The sequence below is a fragment of the Pan paniscus genome, chromosome 21 (assembly GCF_029289425.2).
Source record: "Pan paniscus chromosome 21, NHGRI_mPanPan1-v2.0_pri, whole genome shotgun sequence".
Lineage (NCBI taxonomy): Eukaryota > Metazoa > Chordata > Mammalia > Primates > Hominidae > Pan > Pan paniscus.
In genome coordinates, this window is record NC_073270.2 from 2,479,093 (window position 1) to 2,505,511 (window position 26,419).

The following is a 26,419-nucleotide window of genomic DNA, read 5'->3' on the forward strand; positions in this document are numbered from 1 at the left end:
GTACAACATGCTGGTGATATTCCTTCAATTTTTTTGGTTGTTTTTATTTTTTTTTTCATTAAAGTCCATTGATCGTCACAAAAACCCAGGAAATGCAACTAAGGAGAAAACAAACGTCCAACCAAGATCTAAGAACCCAGAGCTATGGAGGAGACGTTGCACTGGACTGCTGGGTGTGCACAAGGGGGCAGGAGGGGCGATCCCCATGGGGCATGGCCACTGGCCATGGGAAACACAGGAGGGAGGCCAGGCAGCTGGCTGGGCGGTTATGTTAACCGCTGCACGATGACAGCATTGAGCAGGTTGGCTTCCTTCAGGGTCTGGCTCTCATCAGCCAGCTCTTTGTTCGGGAAAGTAGTCATGAGGATAAAGCTGGTGGCAGCCATGGCTGGCCGGGCATCCACGATGAAGAGTCGGATGTCGCTGATCCTGCAGGAGTTGGGGAAGCGGTGAGCAGTGCCATCCTCTGCTGTCCATACCCCTGCCCTGTGGAAAGCTAAACACCTCGCAAATCCCCTTTCCTGACTTTCTCCACAGAACAGTGAAAGCTACGCTCAGGCATGTGGGACCAAGTCCCTTCCTTGCCAAGAGTCCTTCACTGTTGTTTCCATTTTCCTTGAGATAAACACCAACAACCCTACTGTGTTCCCAAGGACTACCTAATTTTATACCACCCTCTTTCCCCTCGTTCTCTTCTGCCCACTTCTAGTTCATCAGGCCATACTCTCTTCCCACATTTGGGTCCTTCTTTCCAGAGGCTCCCCTGCCTGATCCCCTTTCTGTAATCCTAATCACAACTCAGGCCTCGGATCAAATGCCACCTCCTCAGGACAGCCTTCCTTAGCTCCTTGTCTCCATCCCTGACCCTCCTTCCACGTTTCTGGGATGATCTGATTAGTGTCTCCTCCTGCAGCTCATGAATTTCACAAGGACAGTGTATGTCTCTTTTGTATGTCACAGGAGGCACTTAAACTATCTGTCAGAAATTAATGGTCAACTTCTCAGGGCCAGGAATTGTTTCTCCAGACACTGCCTGCCTTCTGAACCTGGAGATCATATGACAATGAAACCACCTGGAAACAATGCCTCCTTCCCTAGAGCACTTAAACATAAGTTTCCTTTTTGCCCCAAACCCCTAAAATCTATGCAACTTACAATTTGGCACATCTAAGGGCGTGGACCTGCAGGATTCTGCCTGTGACTTTTAGCAAACCAAGCTTTTTCACCTAGCAAAGCCTCTGCATGGGCTGTCCACCCTGGGAATGGGCAGCAGTGTGCTGAGCTTAATGAGTGAAATGAAACTGAGGCAAATAACTCACATCACTGGGATGGGTCACTCGCTTAACCACCAGGCACTTGAGTGTAATGAACGTTCCTGATGAGGGGTCTCAATAGGCTCTAGATGCACCTGGCTCACAGCTGGGGCTTGTCTCCTGCTGTCACCCACAGGCGAGCACAGTCAATACTCAACGATTGATAAACAATTCACTGATCCCACATGTGGGTGCTGGCTTAGTTGGCTCATGACCAATAAAATTTAGACACTTCTGTTCTACAGAAAGGAGGCACCAAATATATTTACTGGCAACAGTCCTCTAGCACCTCTCCTACTAGTCTCTTCACTTTGCTGTGGCTCAGTTTCCCCATCTTTAAAATGAAGAAGGCACTGATCCAGCCCAGATGGTCTGAGATGTGGAGCAGGCATTCCCAGAATTCTCGACAGCCAGATCTAGAAGAGCTCTTCCTGGCCCAGTACTTTTCACAGGCCCCTTGTGGGGAGGGAGGTGGAGGAAGCCAGGTGAGCGGGACGGTGACACTGCACCCCCTTCTCCTCCATCAACCACAGCAGTTCTAATCTGATGTCTTCATAGGACTTTAGCATGGGACTTCCTCTGAAGTCTGGTAGCTTAGAAAAAGCCCTGAGAAATCTAATACTCTAATTTTACAGATGAAGAATGAGACACACAGGGGGAAGTGAACAGTCACTGGCCACACTAATGGAAGAGTGGGGACCAGAACTTAAGGCTTCAGACTTGTAGTCCTTACCACCCTCGTGTCTGCTTTGGGGAAAGCATGGAGTGCCTGCTGGTATTTAGGAGGAAAAACGGCTCTCTGTTTCCCACACATTTGCGTGAGGCCCAGAGGACACTCCTAGAATAAGCTAGGCCACACAATGCAAGGTACCTGTGGCTGTGGTTAAATTTCTGCACCAGCCTCCCACCGTCTGCAAGCCGAATTTGGATGTTTGTGGTGGGCTCTGATTCGTCGATTAAGATGGAAGAGCTGGCTTTGGCTTCATTTTCTGCCTGTTGGGCTGGAGAGCTGGTACTCAACACCTGGGGGGCAGTGCTGAGGAGAGAGGATGGCATCAGAACACAAGCAGAAACAAGGCCCCTAGCAAGAAGGGAATCCCTTCTTGGACTGTTACTGAGCATTTGCTATGCGCCTGGCATTGTTTGGTGCTGCTGATCTATTGACCCAGACAGGGAAAATCGTGCCCTTATGGAACTTACAGGTCCAGCAGAATTCACTTCAAACCCTGAGTCATATATTTCATACGTTATTGCTAGCTCCCTCGCTCCTGAGTAATGTGGGCAAGTTACTCGGCCTTTTTCCTCCTTGGTGTCTTCAACTGAACAAGGGCTTGAAGGGAGGAAAGCAGGACAGCCTAGGGTGGGAGAGACAGGGTCATAAGGCTGGAAGACATAATAGAACAGGGTCAGTTTTAGCCTCAATGGAGTGGTGGAGGGGAGTGTTCCAAGTCTGCAGCTGAGGCAGCCTTGGCACAGCCTGGCAGGTGAGTGGCAGGATGCAGGCAAAGCAATCCAGATTCTTCTTCTGTGATGGAATTTTCAGGCCTGCATTACCTAGTGCACCTCACTCACATGTGTATCTGTACTCATACATCCACTATTGAGGGCAGGGGAGAGAGTTCTAAAGGGCACTGAAAAGCCAATCAAGTGCTGGGTTCTGCTGGGATTCATCATACAATGAACAGGACACGGTGTCAGCCACAGTGTTAGATTTCATATCTCAGAATCACATGGACCAGGGTTTGAATTACTCAAGCACCCTTAGTTTCAACAAAGGTAGTAATTAGATTTTTAAAGGGTTAAGGCTATAGGCCTTGCTCAGTTTTTGTTAGGATTAAAGGGGAAAATTGCATAATGCACTCAGGATGGCTGACAAACACAAAATGCACATAGGACTCCCAATTCTCCACAACTGTATGGAGCCGCCTTCTCTCCTCCAAACTACCTGTCCACTTCACTCCCAGTCTTTCTCTTAGCAGATGACCTGACTTAGACCTTTGCAAAGAAGAAAGGCCACTAGATAAGCGTTTGCTTCCCCTGAAAGCCTCTAATTAGATCAGTTCTTGTAACTTACTCTTCCCCCGTCACAGCCCCAAAAATGGTACTGAGAGCAAATCCAACTGAAAGTGCTTTCCAAAGTGTGTTCCATGGGAAGGAAGGTGTAGGAAAGGCCACATATTACACCAGCAGCTTCAGAGGCCATTGGCACATTAAAGGTTTTGAGAGATTGCACAGTTAAATATTGCCCTGAAGCATATAATTAAAGAATGACTGAAAAGTGAACTTACTCTTTTCTGTGAATGTGAAAAACATGGACTTACAGAATTACAAAGTAGAGCTCAGAGGAGAATGTCACCCACATTACTAGCACTAGAGAAGCTGCTTCTATGCATCAGCCTCAAAGCATGTGGGACTCAAAAACTGTGGGCTGGGACACACAGTTTAAATGACACTACGATAGGCCACAAGAGTTGCTTGGAAATAGTGAATAGGTAAATCTCATATACCTGTAAATGCCTAAGCTCTGCACCAAGCTTGTCCAACCACCCATGGCTCATGGGCCATATGCGGCCCAGGACAGTTTTGAATGCAGCCCAACACAAATTTGTAAACTTTCTTAAAATGTTATGAGTTTTTTTTTTTTTTTGCTTTTTGTTGTTGTTAGCTCATCAGCTATCATTAGTATCAGTGTATTTTATGTGTGGCCCAAAGCAATTCTTCCAAAGTGGCCCAGGGAAGCCAAAAGACTGGACATTCCTGATCTACACTATCTCGTTTTGTTCATTAGTTTCACAGACATTAGGTCAACTCTCCAATTAGACTTTAGGCAGCCTGTCCCTCAACTATTTATAATAATTCAAAGTATATGTACTCATTGAAACCACCGCCTGCCAGAAAGGGAACTATAACATTTTCAGGCAGGCCTAAAATGAGAAAGAAGCTGTTAAGCCAAAATAGCTGATATCTATTCAGGCAAGGGGGTGGGGAGTAGAAAAAACAGGAGTGACATTTACACCGACTTTGTGCAGGTATTGTCTAAAGGGGCTTTCACAGCCACGACCTCACTGAATCACCACAACCATCCTTTGAGATGGGTGTATCTCCATTTTATAGATGAGAAAACACACACACATGCTATGGATCATTTTTAAAAACTAATGCAATAAACAAGCCTTCTTTCAGTATATATTCTGTGTATTCCCACCAGCCAGGATTTTGTCAAGCTTTACAATTACGATGGTTTATTTTAGAAAAATAATATTTATATTGAAAATGCTTTCTCAAACCTCTCCTTGAGTTTCACTCCTCACTTATGAGCTGATGACCCTCAGCAAGTTACTGAGCATCTTGGCACCTCAATTTCCTTTTCTATAAAATGGAGACACTCTCCTTACCACACCTCCACGCCTTTTAGGGGAAGCAGTCTCTACTGTCCCTATTATCAAGGAGAGTTGGTGTGATGCTAGAGAAATGGCACAAGCTTTGGAGCTGTGCCACCTACCATTTGGCCTCCGCTCTGCCTCTAAACTAAACCAACAGTGTGGCCTTAAGCAAGTCACAACTTCCCAGGGCTTCAGTGTCTTTGTGTGTAAAATGAGGAGCTGTTCTGTTGTGAGGATGAGACGAGATAATGTGCACGCAAGGCCTGATATTTAGGAAATCCTCCACACAAGGAAGCAGCTGCTGTTTGGGTTTGCTTCCCAGCACGTCCTGTTGCAGACTGCTGGTGGGTCATCACTGGAAGAGATGAGGAAAGCCTGATGCCTGGACTTGGCTGTGTAGCTTCTGACTGGCTGTTTCTCTTACACACTCCCTAAAAATTAGGTGAGGCAGGGTGGCCTGATAAACATGGTGACTATTTATGAGGCACCCATTCCTAAGCCAGGCCCTGTGCTGAGTACTTCACATGTATTAACTTACTTAACTCACAGGCTTAACCCCCAGCCTATGAGGTAGGGATTCATTACAGATGAAGAAACTGAGGCACAGCAGGGTTAAGCAACTTGCCCAAAATCCCAGTGTTGGTTCATGGTAGAGGCAGTATACAATCCGAGCTATTTGGCTCTCCATCCTGTGCTCTTCACACTGTCCCACTCTCCTGTTGGGCCTTACACTCAGACAGGTATAGGCCTGGATTTCAAGACCCAGTTTCCTCATCAATAAAACAGAGTTAAAACTTCCCAGATAGTTGAGAAAATAGCTAAAAACATGCACTGTACCCAACACATACTAAAAGTACAAACAAATGTCTATGTGGCTATGCAAGAATATCCAGGATGCTATGCAGGTTGGCAGGTAAAGGCAGAGACTGGAGGGACCCAGCTCTGCACTGGCCAGCAATATGGATCTCACCAAGTCTCAGGGTCCTTCTTTGTAGAATGGGGATTAAAACAGGATTAAAGAAGATAAAATATATGAAATACTTAGCATAGCGCTTAGCTAACAACATAAAACACTCGACTAACTAATTACTATCATTCCTCAAGGTCCTGCCCCACTTATATTTGCCTCAATTCTGGACCAAAATCGACTAGAAATGCTATCAGCTGCCATGGGCTGTAAGTGGAAGGTCACCTGACAGGCATTCCCAGTCTGTACTGCTCTCAAGGAGGATGGGGAGTGGAAGAGGAGGGGAAACCTGAAGACCAGGCCTCCTGATTTTTCAAATAATAAGAGCACATCATTCAAAGAATATTAGTTCCATAGTGCTCTAATCATCCCGCAGGGCAGCCACACGCATCTGTTCAAAGGAGCTGGCCTGTCAGCTCTTCCTGAGAACTGCCAACAGCTGGGCTACTGCTCCCAGTGAGCGGCTGGCCATCTGCAGCTGTGAGGGTGCTTGATTCACAGGCAGGAAAGGTTAGAGCAGACGTCTATAAATAGTGTTTTTTGGTGTCTCCCTGCAAACATCGTAAGTTATGGGGAAAATGAGTCTCAATTCAAGAGCCCGAATCACCCAACTCCTCCTATCTTTACAGGGGGAATAAGCTGGCACTAGGTACTTTCTTGCCACAGTTACAAATCCTGAGACCAGCCATCTTCTCCACAAAAATAACCACTACAGAAGGCACGGGAGCAGCTAAAGCTCACTTCCAGCAGCAGTGACCCCTCATCCCAAGTGCACTCTTGCTGTTTGCAATTCGAACCTTCAGATCAGCTCCCAACTCAAACAAACTAACGTAAAACCTAAAACAACAACAAAATTCTCCGGTTTCTCTTCAGATTGTATACATCTTTTGCCTTTTACTAAAACAACAAAAAAAATTTAATACAACTGAATTTTCTCAAAATATTTTAACTGAGACAACTTATTCATTCACTTGAAGTATTTTCCCAGATAATTAAGATTTTGAAAAAGCCCAGTACTGACTGATTTTTGAAGCAAATCTGAGAAAATTTTCAGGAAAAATTTCAAGAAAAGTTCAAGACTTTTGGCTTCTGATCATTTTGGTTCACAAGACAATGAAAAATGTAGTAAAATGTATGAGAAAAACTAAAGCAGCTGTCCTGATTTAGACTGAAAAGCTAAAGTCCCATCTCACTTAACTTTATAAAACTGTGGCTGTTTTTTTTTTTAAGCTAAGTTTTCATAAAAAGCCAGAACTGAAATAAAATGCAAGTGGAACTGGCAGTGAACACTTTGTTGATAAATATCATGGTGATATCAAGTTCTATCTTGTGCTCATTCTCCACATTAGTATTTATTCCTATCATGCTAAAATAGACTTTAAAGATATTTTAATTTTCTGAGATGCAGAGTTTCACACACATAATATGGCTAGACTTTCCAATAGTAGAAACATTTCCTGTTAGTATTATAAAATCATACCCAAAGTGCATGGTGTTCTGAAGTTCTGAGACCTCCCTTGTAACTGGTGGTGGGCATAAAAAATATAACCTTTTTGAAGGGCAATTTGACATCTTAAAAATATGAAGCCCTTTTGAAACAATAATCATATGTCTAGCCCAAGATTAAAAAGTATACAAAGATTTAATCACAGAGATATTCACTGCAATGTTGTAATTCTGGTAGCTGCCTAAATGTTTAACAACAAGGACTGGTTAAATTATGGCACATTTATGGGCTAGAAAATTATGTAAGCATTATAATTAAAAGTGTAGAAATAAGCTTACTGATAAAGGATAGCCATACTTCACTGATAAAGTAAAAAGCAGGTGATACAACAGCATGTTTACAAATACATGCAAATGAGTAAGAGAAGAAAGATACACTTGCCAGATATTTCTGGGTGTTAGGTTCAGGACAGCTTTTATTCTTTACCTGCACTTTCTATTAAGATGAACATGTATTACTTTAATAATCAAAGAAAAAAAAATTAGGTGCCCTATAAAGCTCATCACAACTGACAGGGACACTCTCTGTGAGAATAGCTGTCCTGGGCTAGTCCACAGCCCTTGATGCAGTAGATGAAATGATGAGAACAGGGATGACTTAACTACTTTGGGCCAGGTAAATCTAATACCCTGAACTCTGACCCTTGCTCCTGATGAGGCATGAATGGTCAACAGGCAGGTAAGGGATTCTAGGAGAGCGCCAGCCAGAAGCTCAGAGGGCATGGTTGTTGGAAGACCAAGCTTTGATCTCTGAAGATAGTGAGGTGAGCAAGGGCAGTAGCTACTTTGAGAACTGCCAGATCTAGGTTAGAAAGGATGTCTCATTGTGCAGGAGTGCAGGAAGGAATGCCAGTCAGAAGGCCTGGGGTCTTGGCTCTAACACACACCAGCCATGTGCCCAAGGAAAGGCCCCTAATATCTAAGAGCCTCAGCTTTCTCTCTACAAAATAAGGATCATATTGGCAAGGAGGGTCACTATGCTCTAAATGCCTATCATGTGCACAGTTCCCTCTGAAGAACACTAATCAGGTGACCCCATGGCCATGGCCAAAGCTAAGTGGATCCTGAGAGAAGGCAGCCTACCTATGGGCTGGCCAAGAGTCTGGTGGGAGAACCGTATGAGGGATACCAGTGACTATTAACCAATCAGATATCATCAGAGGGTTTGAATGGAAGATAGAGAATGTCTGTTAGTAGAGGGTACAGGAGTGAGAAGGCAGTAGCAGAGGACACAATGCAGAAAAAGTCACAAGTGGCAGAGTGAGTGTCAGGAAGGGCCAAGTAAGTAGAAATAAGAGCTGCTGAGCTGTCATAATGGTGGCACACCAGCCTGCAAAGGGGCAGCAAGGTTCCTGAGTGTCCCTGCATCCTTAGCAACACACTGTGAGGCCTGGCTGGGCGAGAGTCTGTAATTTCTTATTCCCCTTGGAATCCTCATTTCAGCCTTAAGCCATCAAGGAGATGACACCTTCCCTGAACACCCTAGATTACTGAGCCACAGCAGCAATTACGTACACTTTCTGCTCACATTGACTGCTCACTATGGAACAGTGTTCTACATGCATCAGCTCACTTATTCCTTGCAACAATAATCCTAGGAGGTATGGACTCTTATTAGTACCAATTTATAGTTGAGGAAACTGAGGCTATACAGTCCAAGGTCACACTGCTAGAAAGTGAAGCAGAGATATAAACTCAGGTCTGTTAACTCCAGTCCATGTTCTCCACACTCTTCCTCCCATACAAATAAAATTTGAAGTATTTTGTAAACAGTAAAGAGCTAATAACCAAAGTGAGTGATACACAGGGTCTGCTGGGCTTGGCAGGTGTGATTGACAGAGTCTGGCTCTCACCTGTGCTGCCCCTTACCTGCCCAGTTTCTGACCCTCGCCAGTGAAGGCTTTGAAGGCTCCTTTGGGCTTCACAAAGTCCTCGTCCCGATGGTCCTCCATATCCAAGTTCACCTGTCCACCGTGAGCTAGCCTCCGAAGCTCTGCTGGCACCTCCCTGTGGAAGAAAAGGCCATGCTGGGGTCCACAGAGGGAAGATGGAAATGACAGTGATGGGAAAAGGGGAGAAGAAACCTCTCAGTCCCGTGGTGAAAAATCGCTGGGCCTCCAAAGGGAGCAGGCTACTCTGGTGGCTACCTGTCTGCCTCCACCTTCTCTCTTGTTTGTTCAGCCATGGCTGACACCTATTTCTTATTTGGCCACTTAGGTCTGCCTCAGGCCCAAAGGGGAAAAATGGACATACAAGGTTTTTGGAGCAGATCTATGAATCCGTATCTCAACTATGCTGAATCTGCTTCAAACAATTTACTTCTCAAATAATAAACATTCTGCCTCCTCCTTTCCCAACTGCTATCCACTCACTGATTTGGGACCTACAGGAGGGCTTTTTCACTCACCCTCTGCGGATAGACTCCAGAAACTGGGCATTGGATGGGTCTTGGTAGCTTCTGAGTTCTCCATTATCCAGGCTGAATCCACTCTTCCAGAGTTTCAATACTACATGAACCTGTGATGACAGGGAGTAAACAGTTACCAGGGATCTGGCAAGCATACCAATTTGAACTTGCAAATTAGCAGGTTTTTACTACTTCTCAGTGTTGCTACTATTAAAACACACACAGAGAGACACACATATATACATGTGTGCACAAGCAACTCAACAAGCAAACTAAATAAGCATTAACCTAGAATAGGAAGGTGGCCTAGCACAGACTAAGAGCAGGGGTTTTGTTTTAGGACACCTGAGGTTGCATCTTGACTGTGCCACTCACTAGCTATGTGGCTCTGGGCAGGTGACTCAATCGACGCTTTGCTTGTGCTTGGTATGCCGTGAGTGTCCGACTAAACTACCATGGCAAATCTTGCTCATGGACTATTCCACAGTCATTAAAAATGTTATCTACAAGTTCTGTTCACAACAACTCCCATACACATTCACAGCAAAGGGTCTAGAAGGCTAAAAACCAATGCATTAGCAGCTGCCTTGGAGGATAAAATTTTTATTTTCTTCTTGCTTGACTTTATTTTGGAATAAAACCCAAAATGATTTAAAACATATTATAGAAATTAATGATCACAAGACTATAAGAAAATGTTTGTGGTATAATATTGAATAAAAAAGACTTAAAATTGTGTGTATGATTACACTTGTGGGGAGGGACACCCTATGCACAGGGCTAAAAAGTAGTGGACAATGAGGAAAACTAAAAAAAAAGAAAAGAAAAATTGGTGTTAAGTCTTCTCTGGTGGTCTGAAGACCAAGTTCTTCAGCTATACTCGCATCACTAGAGAACCCCAGATACACTGTACCTCTGCCTGAGATCCATGGGCTGCTCAAAAAACTCCTTCATTTGCCCATCCCCTTTCCCCACCTGTTCTCACCAGCTCTCTCACCCAGCACCCATGAAAGCTCCTTTGATTTTCCAGTAAGCGTCTTTGTTCGTGAACCACAGCAAGGGCACTGTCTCTGTTAGTTTCCCTTTCAGAGGCTGCTGGTTAATGCACAATATGTAACCAATCCCTTCAGAAAAATGGCAGAACAGTCCACAAGCTTCCCTCATGGGAAGGTGGATGCACTCACATCTTGGCTGGAATGCTGCCTCTTTTCTCCTGCCACATAGGCAGACTCTTCCTCTGGTGCTGCCCCAAGGCGGTAGCCACCTCCTGCAAATGGCTATAAGGGACAAGTTCATACACATTTAAGGGGTTGGTCCATGGTACAAGGGTTACTCAGATACAATGATATATATATCTTAGGTAAGAGGAAGAAAGAGGACAGGGTTCCTGATCAAGCTTGTTAGCTACTAGATGCACTTTCTCTGATATCAGACTCAGTGCCTACATGCCCAGGCAGTATGGTAAATGAATTAGGTGGCCAGAATTGGGGTTAAGAGCTGGAAGGGGCAGTGCCTGGCTAAAGGAAACAGATGCTACTAAACTCTCATTAACCATGACCATGTAGGAATTTGGGTACAAGACAATATCAAAGACTTTTTGATTTTCTCAAAGGAGACAGAAATCCTGATTTTATATAAACAGATGACTATTAATTCAAGTAAAACAAAATAAAACACTAAGTAAGTCAAATTTGATAGGCCAAACAAAACATGTATGCAGAACCCAATCTAGACCATAGGCTGTAGGTTTGAAAACTCTGCCCCAAATCTTGGTTTCACGTTAAAGGGTGAGATAAACTACACTCGTGTTCTGCACAGAAGACCAAGTAAGCAAATGAAAAAAAGAAAAAAATCAGTCACTACCGGGGTGAAGAAGGTGGCATTCCCAGTTCTGGAATCTCAGTCGTGTGGGCACAGACAATGACCCTTATACTCACTCTCGGTTTACTGGTCTCTCCAGGGCTCTTGGTCACTCGCTCCACAGCTACAGCTCCATGCTCTTTGGCACCTTTAAAGAGATCATCCACCAGCTCGTTGGGACTTTTCTTCCTGGGAGGGCCAACAATCTGCTGTCCACTTCTCTCTGAGCCCCCAGCATAAAACCTGTGTACAAAATACACCTCTAACATGAAACACTCACGGAAAACATGAATAGAGCATGTGCCAGGTTGGTGCTGGGCACACTGAGGCAAAGGGTACAATGCTTGTCTTTAAAGAATTTACTGGCTAGCTGGGAACACATGGAAGGCGGCAAGCAGGTAAAATGCAGTGTGAGAAGCAACAGAAGTCAGTGAGGGAACACTGGGTGGGAAGGACAGCCAAGGCTTCCTTTAAGGGTGTCTTCTGGGCTGAATCTTGAGGATAAGGATGAGTTTATCAGGTGAACAAACTGGGGAAAGGCATTCCAAGCATGCAAAACAGCTTATCAGCTCAGGAGAGAGTCTCGGCTGGGAATATCAATCTGGTGGCCAGGCTCCTCTCCAGGAGACAGTGACTACAGTCATAGTCAGAAGTAGCTACCACTAGTGACTTGGGGTTAATGGTGGCACTGGCATGGTTAGTACAAGCAGCTAGGCTCCAGTCTTGGCTCTGCCACTGTATGTCCTGGGTAAGCCAGTGCACTACTCTGTGACTCACTTTCCTTGTCTTTGAAACGGGAGGGAAGGACCACATGCCCTACCTACCTGCTCCTTAAGTCAGAGCCGTGAGGTTCAAATCAGCAGATGTATGCAAAAGAACAAGCACAGAGTAATGCACACAGGTAAGGTGGTGTGACACAGCACCAGGAGCTCCCCCAAGCCTCACCTCACCTTGCCATTCATGTGACACACACTGTGGCCCCTGAGGAAAGGGTACTGGAGGTCAGAGAAGCTCCAATCTCAAATACAAGCCCCAAGACACCCACACTGGGCTTTGCAATAGGCCACGCATGGCTTGAGATAATAAAGTTAGTACTTTTTTATATGGGCCTGAAAACCAGTTGTCATGCAGCCTGTCCCACTGCCTCCTTATTACTCCTATTCAGAGCTAAGTCAACAGCTTGTCCCCAAGCGAGAAAAATTGAGAACCTATAAAAATTAGTCTCAGCCCTCTATTTCCTGACATTCACCAGGGAATGAGAGGCAAAGCCACAGGCCCCGACAAGGACAACAGTACCAGTGTCCTTTCAGGTCTGAAATGCTGAGGGGTCAAGGAAGTAAGCGGAATGTGAAATAAAGGAAGGTCACTGCCTGGAGGACGTGACTGGGTGGGAGGAGAATGAGAAAGTCATTTAGGAGCTCGGCATTCATGTACTTGATGACACTGCCTTTCACTCAGGAGTGTGAAACCCTAAAATTAACATATATTTTTATATCCAGAAGTATCTAAAAGGAAGGTTTTGAGTCAGTGTGAAGGTCACAATAGGAACGAAAATAGAGAATAGAACACATGTAATTTCTCAGCCCACTTCCCCAAAGACTGACCATGATGAGATAACTGCATTCCCGAAATAGTTATTATACAATTTTCCTTAGGAATGTCTGACAGACCGAGGCAGATCCTGTGGAGAACCAAAACCCATGAAATGAGGCTGGCGTTCATTCTTGTTCATTCCAGGTAGATGAAGTTCTGCTAAATGGACTATAAAGTCTTTATTAAGGGATCTCAAAGCTTCAGAACTGGGAGCCTGTGATCAAGAGCCTTAAAAATATGCATGCCCTTGACCTGGTATTTCCATTTTTAAAAACTATCCTAAAAAAAATCTGAAATGTGGTTAATTAATCCACAAAAATGTTCATAGCACTGATATTTACAGTAGTAAAACATTGAAAAAAATCTAAATGTCAGGCATCCCATATAACGGATTATTATTATAGCATATGAAAAGGCATATGAAGGATTTTAAGGACATGGGGAAACGTCTGAGATGTAGCATTGATCCAGCAAAACCATATTTATATACAGAACAAAGACTGGATGGAAATATGCCAGAATATCAACCGTAGTTACCAAAGGGTAGATGAGTTTAAGACTTTTTCATTATACTAGTCTGTATTTTCCATAATGGATATTTTTATTATAATGTTCTAAAGGTTAAAAACAAATAGTTGATGGGTACATGTCTATTGGGGGAAATATACACTTATAAGCCTATTATTCTGTTTTTTACATGATGTTTTTTAAATTAAAAAGAAAAAGCTGGAAAGAAATATACCAAAAAATGGATACCTGGTTACGTATGGACTGTAATATAATGAATAACTTTTTCCTTCTTTTCCTTATTTTTTAAAATTGTAAATTGGCAATTTATAATTGTATATACTTATGGTGTACAAAGCGATGTTATGCTTTAACAATATGAAGTGGATTAAATCAAGCTAGTTAGCATATTCATCATCTCAAATACTCAAAATTTTTGTGGTGAGAACACTTGAAATTAACACTTGGCAATTTTGAAATGTACAATGCTGTTTTATTAACTATATTCATCATGCTGTGCAAGAGATCTAAAAAAGAAAAAGCCCCAAACCATATTCCTCCTGTCTTAAGATTTTATACCCTTTGACCATCATCTCCCCATTATCCCCTCACTTCTGCCTCTGTAACCACACTCTGTCGATTGTTCTAGATTGGAATTGTTCTAGATTCCACACGCGAGCATGCTGTATTTGTGTTTCTGTGCCTGGCTTATTTTAGTTAGCATAACGTTCTCTATCCATGTTGTTGAAAATGACGATTTCCTTCTTTTTAAAGACTGAGTAGTATTCCTACTGTGTATATACACCACATTTGCTTTATCCATTCATCCGCTGGTAAGACACTTATGCTGATCCATAACTTCGCTACTGTGAAGAACACCGCAATGAGCATGGGAATGTAGACACCTCTTTACAAACTGATTTCAAATCTTTTTAGTCAATACCAAAAAGTGGGACTGCTAGATCTTTTCCTTGTTTCCCTCCCCTAATATTCCTCAATAAATACATTAAGTAACGGAACAGGGGTCACTTCTAAGCTACAAGGAGTAGAAGAGACTTCCTAAGATATAACCCACACAGACCAGCCCACAGTAGTAATGGCTAACAATAACCGAACATGTTTACCAGGTCCTGTTCTAGGTGATTTACACATTACCCTGGACTTCCCTGTGAACTGCCCCCCTGACCCCCTCTAAAAGACTCACCTCTGGCCTTCCTCCTCCTCCTCATCTTCATCTTGGTCATGAATGAGGTCTCTGAAGGATGTCACTCTATTATCACTGGAGACACAGAAAGGAGCAAAATGATCTCAGGGAGCATTAAGAAAGGTAACCCTCATCACCAGCTGCTAAGGAGGTGAAGACACTGAGGTTACATTTTTGGTAGGCGAGAGGAGGACGTTATGTGGAGCAAGGTTAATCCCCTAAGATTACACATAAAATAATGTGGCATTTATTTTTTCAAGATCACACAGATTGAGTATAAATTAGAAAGTCCTATCGTGAGGTAAAATGGAATCCCAATTTAAGCTGCCCTGGCTTTAATAAAAACTAGAAAGTATTTATTAATATTTAGGAAAAAAGCAGTGTTGTGTGGGGTGGGCACAACTAAAAATGAGTACAGGCTTAAGTAGTACAGACAGCAGGGAGTAACAGGGAAACTAAGAAAGGCTTCCCAGAAAAATGAAATATTTGGACCAACTGCCAAAGAACTAGTGGACAATTATGGTGATGGGGCTGCTGGGGAAAAGGGGTTGGTGTAGCATTATAGGAAAGCAGCATACACAGTGCACAGAGACCAGAGAGTTGAAGGAAGGACACATAGCCAAGAAGTAGGAATGAATGAATATGAGGGTGACAGCACTGGAGGAAAAGCAAGCCCCAGTTTACTTCTGCTGCAAGTTAGTCAAGAAGTAGTATTTATTTTTAGAAAAAAAGCAGTGTTGTATGGGATGGGCACAACTAAAAATGAGCGTGAGAAGGGTTAATTCTCTCTGAAATTATCTTCCACTGCCACTTTCCACCTAGTTTAGATCTGTCCTCAAGGAACAAGCTTAAGTTTTTCAAGGATCATAAGACAACTTTTATCAAGATTAAAAAAAATTCTGTATTTCTTAGGGGAAAAAAGCAGCTTCCATATAATATGGGACAAAGAGGGTGACATGGTTTGGCTCTGTGTCCCCACCCAAATCTCATGTTGAATTGTAATTCCCAGTGTTGGAGGAGGGACCTGGATCATGCAGGTGGATTTCCCTCATGCAGTTCTCATGATAGTGAGTGAGCTCTCACAAGATATGATCGTTTTAAAATGTGTGGCACTTCCCCCTTCACACATGCTTTCTCCTGCCACCATGTGAAGATGTGCTTGCTTCCCCTTCACCTTCTACCATGATTGTAAGTTTCCTAAGGCCTTCCAGCTATGCTTCCTGTACAGCTGTGGAACTGTGAGTGAATTAAATCTCTTTTCTTCATAAATTACCTAGTCTCAGGTAGTTTTTTTATAGCAGTGTGAGAAAAGACTAACAAAGAGTAATACAGGTTTAGTGAGGCTTTAATGAGCTGTTTACTAGGAAGAAAGCTCCAGTTCAGTCTTGAAGATTTATTTCAAGGAGACAATCAGGGGACAGAAGAGTTTTGAGGTTCCATCAACTAGAAGTGAGAAGAAAAAACCAATCAATGTAGCAAACAAGCTCCCTGCATGAGTTGGCTCCCGAGAACAGTCTGCTGGGCATTCTTTGATGCTTGATATGACATGGTTCAAAAGGATCCAAGTGATGAGATCTGTACTAGTACCCTGAGAGTACTAGTTCCACTCATTCATCTTCCCAAAGGGAATTTTCCATACATGCTCAGCCTAAAGTTTCTTCCAATGACTAGGCTAGGATGAGCATCTATGAAAAAAATATTTTCTATCTCCCTGTTGTTAAACTTTCAAATATATATGTGTACACTTGCTTGGGCAAATCACTTGCTCTGCTATGGCTTTGTTTCTTTCCCCCAAAACTCATACACCCAGACTCTGATGGTATCCGACATTGATTCTGGTATCCATGTATCAGATTCCAATCCCAATTCTGCCTCCTACCCTTGGGATCTTGGACATGCTATTTAAATTCTCAAAGCCTGCATTTTCTCACATGTAAATAAGACAATCACAGCACCAACCTATGGGCTTTCTGTGTGCAGGTGGGGTACTGATGCACGGAAAGTCTTTTGCATGGTGTGGCACATTTAAGTACTACTCTTGAGTGGCAGTTCTCAAAGTGTGGTCATGGACCAGGAGCATCAGCATTATAGTGAACCTGTCAGAAATGCAAATCCCCAGGCCCCCTCTTAATTCTCCTGAATCAGAGCCTCTGGAAGGGGTATCCAGCAGTCTAGCCTTAAGGAGCCCCTGAGGTAATTCCGACATATATTCAAGTTCAGAACCACTGTCTGGAGTAATGCTTTCAGTTACCTTATGGCATGGATGTCCTAGGGATATTACCAATTGCGCAATACTTTTGTCCTATGGTCTCTACAAATTGGCTAAATATCTCAGAAAGTTCAATTTTTCAATATTAGAACTATCTCCCAGGCTACTCTGGCATACTGAAGTGGCACAAAACTCCTTCATCAGATGACATTTTCTGCTTTTAATCTGGTTACCCTAGCTCTGCCTCTCTGTGATGATGGAAATGCTCTATCTGCACTGTCCAACAGAGAAGCCACTAGCCACATTTGGCTATTAAGCATCTGAAATGTGGTTAGAGAAAACGAGTAACAATGTTTGTTTAATTTTAATTAATTTAAATAGCTAGTGGCTACCATATTGGATAGTGTAATTTTAGAGAATCAGACAATCGTAGTTCCCGGAAGTTTAAAGTACAACTTTTGCTGGATGAAAGAGGGGAAAAAAGGAAGAAACTGTTACCTCTTGCTTGACCCTGCATACAGGGGTGGGAGGTGCTGGCAGGGAGGTAGCATGTGGCAGCAGAAGCAGCTTTGGACTTAGGCAGACTTGGCCTTGAATCTGTGGTAACAGCAGCTGTAAGTTACTTGACCTTTCTAAGAATTAGCATCCTGACCAGCGAAATGGTGAGCACCTTACCTATTTCAAAGCTGTTGAACAGTATCAGAAGAGAACACAAGTGAGAAACATGGCAGAGCTTTGGTGACTGCTCCTGAAAATACTAGCCCTCCCACTTCCAGGAATTTACAATTACTTGGGGAGAAAAATTAAGTTAAATATCAGGAAAAGAGTTCAGGGCAATGTGGGAGACATGCCACCCAGTAGTACGTGGATATAGTCAAAGAACTGAAGGAGTGATAGTTGTGACTGGAGTTCTGTGGAACAGAATTATGGCGTGCAGCCTGGTCACAGGGTTAGCAATAACACGCTCAACAGAGTGGGGATGGAGGTAAACATGGAAGGATGCATGGGATTTGTATAGGCAGAAAGCAAGAGAGCGGGCACACCTGATCAGGTGAGAGGCTCAAACAAAAGCAGGAGAACCAAAAATAAGGAAGAATTAGAGCACCAAAGAAATCAGTTTCGTTGGAACAAAGGATTTAAGAAATGAGGAAAAGGGAATCAGATTAGGAAGGTGGGTCCAAGGGTAAATTCTGGAGGACTTTGAATGTCCACAAGAAGAGGCAGAACATCGTTGGGGCTGAGAGCTGAAATGCTGAATGTAGAAAACAGCCCTACATTTAAATCCTTGTTTTACTAGCTCTGTGATCTTGGAAAGATACCCAACTTCAGTGTCCTCATCTGTAAAATAGGAATAGTACTAACCTCAGTGCTAACAGTACTAACAACAGTACTAACCTCACAGGGTTGCTGTGAGGACTAAAAAGATGTTCATGTAAAAGCTTAACCCAGTGCCTCACTCCTAAATACTCAATAAATGGCAGCTGTTATTATTGAGTTTAAACTGTCTCCTATAGCAATGGTTAACATTTTTATGTCTGTCAGCCCTTTGAGAATCTCATAAAAGCCATGGACTCTCTTGCCACAAAAGATACCTGCTAACATGTACACAAACTTTTGCCTGTAATTTCAGCTATTAATAATTTAGAGACCTTCTCACGCTCATTTCATAGATTCCTCCTAGGGTTCTCGGGCTCCATATTAAGAATCCTTATTCTAGAGTTGGGTGTTGCTCTGAGGCAGCAGTGACAACATAAAAGGGTATGTGAGAAGTCAAAAGTGGGGGATGGGGAGAGGGCAGCAGCTGGCTAAGTGTCCTGCAACTGCCAGGTCGAAGCAGAGGCAGGCCCCACACAGAATTCCTCTGAGGTGCTAGCACAAGTTTGGTTTTTCCTGAGAATGTAGTCCTAGCATTTGCTTTCCTCCTCAACAAGGACAAACCATGCAACACACTGCGCCCTCCTCCCTCCCTTTTTCTTGTCTTCAGTTCTTTTCTAAGCCTACTACCAAGTCTGAGCTTTAACCAGAGCAATAAAGCAATGCCTCTTGGACCAAATGTGCGTCCAGTCTTTTTACTCACTTCAGTTCTAATGTTAAACTCTATGTCCTTGATTCTTTTACTTTCATGCCTTTTTTTTTTTTTTTTGAGACAGAGTCTTGCTCTGTCGCCCAGGCTGGAGTGCAGTGGCGCAATCTTGACTCACTGCAAGCTCCGCCCCCCGGGTTCACGCCATTCTCCCGCCTCAGCCTCCCGGGTAGCTGGGATGACAGGCTCCTGCCACCACAGCTGGCTAATTTTTTTTGTATTTTTAGTAGAGACGGGGTTTCACCGTGTTAGCCAGGATGGTCTCGATCTCCTGACCTCGTGATCCACCAGTCTCGGCCTCCCAAAGTGCTGGGATTACAGGTGTGAGCCACCGCGCCTGGCCACTTTTATGCCTATTCTTAAATGTACATACTTGTTGGGGAATAGATAGAGTAAACAAAACAGGTCAATTGAGAATGAATGCTAAAAATGATAATACTAAAATTATAATAACAACACATGCTGTGTTCTATTTGCTTTGTAAGTATTAACTCATTCAGTCTCCCATGTGGTAGGCACTATCATTACCATTTGACAGGCGAGGAAAATGAGGAACTGACACATTAAGTAACCTGCCCAAGGTCACAAAGCTTTTACTTAAGTAGCAGAGCTGTGATTTGAATCAACGCAGTCAGGCTCCTGGGCCCATGCTAATAAACCACTGCCTTAATAGAACTTTGGGATTACTGGAGAAAAGAGTAAACATGTAACTGGCATTAGAGACTAAGTTTAAATCTCTCCCCCTCTATAATTCTGACATGCCAACATCCCAACAACACCCTAAGGTGGCTGTCAAAGACTCATACCCCAGAAAATCAGCCATCTCTACTAGCAGCTGCAAGAACAGCACTTACCCTAACAACATGTCCCAAGCAGTAATACCCAGATGTGCCATCACCAACATCTCATAGGTTAGCACGTGCAAACAGTTACAAGATCACTTTCCTCCTACCTCTTTTCTCTGGATGGGAGTTAGGGAAAGAAGAAAGCAATGAGATCTGGGGTTAGCGCTCCTTCTTCGAAGGGAGGAAATATATTTTAAACCTCAGTTGCCTTTAGAGAGAAACATAATTTACCACTTCATGGCAAAGAAACACTGTTGGTTATATTCTGGGGTTGAATTCAAACCCAAATAAAATTTCCTGGCTAAAACATACACTAGAGAGTAGAAGCAATAAGGCGAAAGCAGAGAGGGGAGACACCTCTGCTTACACACTCTCTGTAAAGGTTCAGACACCTTTACAGGAAGCACCCCTGCCTGTCTCCTGGAAGATCAGCATTGTCTCACTCTGCAGAGCACAGGAGTAATCTGCTGTGGGTGCTGTGGGAGGCAGCGACAGGGGATGCAAATGGGATTGCAAAGGTTAACACTGTTTTACCTAGTAAGACAAGGTCTCCCTAATCAACTTGGCAAAGGGTGGGTTACACAGGTTTATTTTGTACAAGACTTCTTAATAAGGTAACGGGCATCCTAAAATATCAAAACAGCTTTCCAAAGTCATTTCGCCTAAACTTTCACATCTATAGCACCCTTGAAAGGAAGTTTTTTGGCTTTTACTTAAAAACTTTAGAGTTGCAGTGGTCATTCCTCATACTACATAAGTAAAAGTCTTAAAAGTAGGTTTGTGGTTTCCCCCAGGATTGAACCATAAACCACACCCAGTTAAAAGTCATGCATCTCTGTATAGGAAATGACTGAGGCCTGCTGGGAAGTACTACCCATTGACTCAGTCTAACCTTCTCATTCAGACCTGGTCCACACATCCAGGCCTGAACCCTCTGGTCAGAAAATAGCTCCTCTTCACTGCTGGAAACACTCATGTAGCGATAATTGAAGCTGGCCCTTACCTGGGGGCTGTGCCTCTGGACACTGAACTGGGGGTTGCCTGCGAAATGGTCACAATGTCTTCATCCCCTCCGTCCTCATAAAAGCTCGCTAGCGCGATCTGAAACAGAGAGGTAGTACCTTGGGACCCTTAAACAGGCCTTCACCTAATGCATATCTCCTTTGAGCACAAAGGAATACAGACATGGCCAACACTTACAAGGTAGCTTGCATCCATGGGCCAAAGAAAATTAGACCAGAAGGTTAACAGCTCAGCTGTTAGTCTTCGTGTCAACTGAAACAAATTCCACCCACTAAGGTGAAAAGAAGGCAGTAAGAATGGCTGGGGTGGAAGACACTCTTTATTCTCATTTTATGAAGAAACGTGATCTAGTAAAAGTAGCACACATTTAGTGAGCATTTACATGCCAGGTTGTTCTGAGCATTCTACATATGTTAATTTGTTTAATCCTCAAGAACTCTATGCTATTAGTACTCTTATCATCTCATTTTATAGTTGATACAGAAGCACTGAGGATTAAAAAAAATTTGTTCAAGTTTACACAACTGGTAAAGAGTGGAGCCAGGTTCCATCCCTGCTAGTGTGCTCAGGCCCCTACTCTTAAGCGCCTCCAGTACAGCCCGGAGTCAGGAACTGTGGAGTCAGTCCAGGTTGCTACTTTTCCTTTCTTTCAAGTTGTTTCCTAATCTGTGAAATGGGGGTACCTGTCTCACCAACCTGCACACTGGATGAGATAATCCATTAAGATTTATGCATACTCGCATCTTAGGTCTACACATACAGAAGGAATATGGGAATCCTTTGGTCATTTGTGACATCTCTGTCACCAACTCAACGGACAGGCATTTACTAATCACTTGCTTTGCACAAACACAAGAAAGCATTGAGGTCACAGAGATGAAATAGACATGGCCTCTGTTCTCAGGGTCACCAACTTCACAGGAGACAGTGAGCTGTCATGGGATAAGAGTAATCTGCTGGGAGGCAGTGTGCTGTCTCAGGACATGTAGTGAACTGGCATTTTCAGGGAGCCTACATTCAAGTCCTGTTCCTGCCAGGCAAGTCACATGCATGAGCCTCAGTTTCCCCACTACAATGTGAGGGGAACGAGACAGAAGATCTGTCGGTCACAACACTGTGTGCTTTTAGGTCTTTCAGGTAGAAACTTTTTATTTCTGCCCAGCATAGGGGCTTCCCATTGTGTCTAGGTGTGATCTAGGTGTGATGCTTTACCGAATTCTTATGTTTGGGGAGTAATTTACGTTTGGCAGCAGACTCAGTTCAAATTCCAACCCCGCTACTTACTGGCTATGTGACCCTGAGCAAATTCTTTGCCCTCTGTGCTTCCAATTCCTCATCCATAAAATGGGTCTAGTCTTTACCTCATAGTGTTGCTAGGATTAAACGAATCATATTATGTAAAGTGCTTGGCACATGGTGGTTTAAAGCTTGGGCTCTGTCTGCTTGCAACCAGACAGAACTGAGTTCCACTTCTACCTCTTCTGCCTGGTAGCTAGTGAGGCCTTGAGCAAGTTACTTAACCTCTTTAATCTCAGCTGCAAAATGCGAAGGTTAAATGACAAAAGACATGTAAAGCAGTCAGAACAGCGCTTGGCTCATGGTAGGTACTCAATAAATATTAGTCATCACCGTCATCATCTACCTAAGACGAGGCTGGCCAAGAATATTTATGCAATTCTTTCTGCAGTTAATTACCGAGTGCTTATTATGTGCCAGGCATTGTTCTAGGCACTGGGAATTCAGCAGTGTACAAAAATCCCTGCCTCGTGAAGCTTAAGTCTTCTTAGCAAGTATTTAGTGAATACTCAGTACGTGCCAATGAACTACACAGCAATTTCCACGAGACTCCCATTTTACAGATAAGTTAACTACGCAAGGTGAAGAAGCTCCAACCTTGCGCCACCACCCCAGAGGTATTCTCCCAGCAATGAGGAAGGCTGGGCGGGGGTCAGCTCCCGGGCTGGACTTCGGAAGTGGAAATGAGCGGCCACCTAGTCCCGAGTGGGGCTTCACCCAAGAGCTGCTCACTCGGACCAGCCTGGCCTCCAGCAGATACTCGGCGCGGCAGCCACGCCCCCAGGCGCTCCCTCTCCTCGCCGGCTGCTGCAGTGCCCGAAGTCTCGCTGACGCCGCAAGCGGGCGAGGCAGAGTGAAACTGGCACGGCAGAACTGGCTGGGGCTGGCCCGCGTTCCCCCACTCCCAAGCCGAGCAGGCGACGCGTGACAAGCGGTCCCGGGACCATGAGGCCTGGGTCGGGCCGCGGTAGAGCGGGGATGACTGTGCGCTTCGGCCGCCGCGGGCTTAAGGCACCAGGCGCCCGCTCCCAGCAGTCCCCGGCCCACCCGACACAGCCCGCCTCGCGGCGCTACCTGCAAGTCCCAGCCGGCCGACTCGAGAAAGAAGCGGGCCCGGTCCTCCTCGGCGCCCGTCACCGCCACGAACTCCCTCAGCGCCTCCGGTCGCTCCGCCGCCATCTTCGCCCCGTGCGCCTTCCAAAGCGCTCCGGCGACCGCCGCACAGGCCCAGCCCCGCTGCCGCGTTCCGCTTGCCGGTCGACGAGGCCCAGCCGATGAGGGCCCAGCAGCTGGGAGCCCGCCCGCAGCCCCGCCCCACGCGGTGCCTCACGCAAAGCCCTCCGTGCGGGAAACCCCGCCGCTCCGCGCCCTCTGGCGACTGCGGCGCGAACCGCAGCCTAACGGCGGGGGTGGGAGCCCGAAGGATGAGAGGCGGGGCGGGTCTTACATACACCTGTGGGCTGAAGGATCCCTGCAGGAGTCAGATTCCCAGTTATTCATTGACGCAGCCCTCATTTCATTAATTGTGCATTCGTTCATTCACTTACTTGTCAAGCATTTACTGAGAGCTATCAATGGCCTGATGTTTTTCTAGGGCTGTGGATATGGCAGGGAGCAAAACAAAGTCCCTGCTCCCATGCTTCTTACATTCTAGGGGTAAAAATTCAGACCTTGAACAGGCTAGGCCTCCGCTCACAACACGTCCATGCCTCGTTATCTCGCCCCGCATAAAAGACAGTCTCATGGCCTGCCTGCAGGACCCATGAGAGATGGGCCAGTTCCTCCATCTCATCTAGGGATCCGCTAGCTTCCTCTGCTCCAGGCGCCTTGCCCTCCTTGCTGTTCCTGGAACTTGCCAGTTATCTTGCATTTGCCTCAGGGCCGTTGCATTAGCTGCTTCTGTGCCTGGAGCACCTTTCCCTTACCAATGGGCAAGGCGCTCTCCCCGCTTTCTTTGGGCCTCTGCTCCAAGGCCACTTTCTTAGGCACAATCCTGTCTTCTGGGTCCTCAGCTTCTTTGCCCTCTTGCCTCTTGCAAGAGGTACAGTAAGTTCCTCTCCAAAGAGGAACTTACTTGTTCAGCTCACTTGTTGTTTGTTCTCTATTTTCAAAGCCTAACTTCCTTGTTCTTTGTACCTCCTTACCCCTAGTTACGGTAAACAACCTTCCCGCCGGTCCTAATCTATAACTCACATCTGTTCCCTTGGATACCCTCGCTACAATTGCCATTCCCGCGGAAACTCTTCTTCCTGCCGAAACCGCTTGCCCTACCACTGTAGCCCACATTTCTGCTCCATTTGAACTAGCCAATCGGGATTAGCTTAGATTGTGCCGTCCAGCCCCAGCCAATGGGAACAGGACACAGAAGCAGAGACTAACCGCATTAGGGATAAAAACCCCTTCTCTCTTTTGTTCGGTGTGCTTTCCTGAAGACCAGATGTGCGAGTGGCACCCTTCTGCAGAAGTAAATTGGCTTTGCTGAGAAATCTTTTATTTGAGTGCTGGTTTTCCTTGCGACTTCGAGCTTTAATTTCCAACACCACCGTGGGACACTCTTCCCTTCCTCTTCCTCTGTCGGCCCCTGCTCATTCTTCAGCTCTCAGTTCAGGTGTCCCTTTCTCAAGGAGACCTTGAGAAGGTGCCCAGGCTTAGTCAAAACCCCTCTTAATCAGGTTATGAACAGCACAAAGTCCAGTCTTCCCTCAATTGACACAGTAGTTGCTTTCCTGGAAAATTTGGTGTCTTATTAACACTGTGCAAGAAATCCTTTAAGTTTATATGACAAACGAGTTAGGGCTTGGGTTAGGTTATTAGGAGCATGGTTGCAGCCACAATAGGCCCTGGCAGGAGGCATGGGAGGAGGGTCCTTTCTTTGTGGTGTGAGACTCTCCTTTCTATTGCAAGGCCGCCCAGGACCAGCCCCGGTCCCTAGGCCTTACCCCTTTCATCATTGTGTCAACTCGAAATGCACCCCAACTTTCCAGGAAGTCCAAGAAGCTAGAGGCTCACTCTGGACCTCACGATTGGCAACCAGTAAGGTCTTTCTACCCTGGAAACTGACAACGACTAACCCCAGCTTAAAGATCTGCAGGCGATCAGCTCCTCATGGTCCAGTTCCCTGGCTGGTATTGGAGTTATTGAAACTCATTGTCACCTCCCTCTTCATTTTTGTGCCATCAGGGAAAGCTCTTTGTTCGGCCAGAGGGTCCCTGATCCCTCTTCTAGAGGCCTTGAGGGCATCCTTTCCCATAACACTACCTGGCAGCTAGTGTTTACTGAGCACTTACTATGCCCCTAGACACTCTACAAAGAGCCTTAGATACACTAACTCATGCACCCTATGAAGTGAGTTCTATTGTTATCATTTCCATTTTGCAAATGGGGAAACCTAGACTTCTAAAGAGTTTTGAATCCAAGTATTGCACGCCTCCTGAGTCTGCTTCTAACCACTACACCACACTGTCTCTCCTTAGACTGCAGGACTGTGCTGGTCACTTCCTGTGGCTGGTTTCTGGAGGCAGCTCCAGATGACCCAACTGGAGTTTAAGGCAGGGGATGTGAGGGCATGAACTTGAAACTACATTTACATAACACTTATCTAAGTGTCCTTAACAAGACTAGAGAAGGAGGTGCTGAAGGCTCAGCTTTAGCTCCACTCTCCTATGTCCAACCACACCACCCCCCAACCTCCAGCCCCATCCCACCCAAGCCCCATCCCCAAATTCTACCACCACTACCACCTCCAGCCTCACCTCTACCTCACAGATCCGCCACCAGCACCTGACCCACCCCGCCCCACTTTCCCTTCTAACTCCACCCTCAGTACTAAATGCACCCCACCCTCCAAAGCCCACTTTCACTCCATTTCACCCCCAGCCCCCTCCGGGCTCATCTCCATCTTCCTTCCCACTCCAGTCTCACCCCAGCCCCTCCCTTTAATCCTATCTTCCACCACCTCCCGCCCCACCCCAGCCTTCCTTTGGCACCCCCTCTGCTGTGTCCTCACTGGTGGTGACTTCACTTTGGGCAGGAGCTGTGTGTACCCAGGACTGGTGTCTCCTCTGACCCCCTACTCCAGTCTCCTAAGCGCTAGACCCTCTATAGCTTAGGGGCCCAGGGGAGCTGCTAGGTGGAGCAAATGATTGATTTCCCAACTGACATTCAGACCTTCCAGAGGCCCCTATACATGGAAGCTGCCGATACCACTCACCCTTCTCTACTAC

At 45.2% G+C, this 26,419-nt stretch overlaps 1 protein-coding gene across 1 annotated transcript; it reads right to left on the bottom strand.

The window, feature by feature from the left end:
• Positions 1-23: 23 nt before the first annotated feature.
• On the bottom strand, positions 24-24,445 carry NSFL1C (NSFL1 cofactor). Its single transcript, XM_003821264.4, has 9 exons — positions 23,271-24,445; positions 20,881-20,978; positions 14,741-14,815; positions 11,514-11,679; positions 10,761-10,853; positions 9,577-9,686; positions 9,039-9,176; positions 2,185-2,349; positions 24-429 (listed from the first exon to the last, which is right to left on the bottom strand). Exons 1-9 carry the CDS (start codon positions 23,373-23,375, stop codon positions 267-269), a joined length of 1,113 nt encoding a protein of 370 aa, XP_003821312.3. The 5' UTR covers positions 23,376-24,445; the 3' UTR covers positions 24-266.
• Between the last annotated feature and the right edge of the window lie 1,974 nt (positions 24,446-26,419).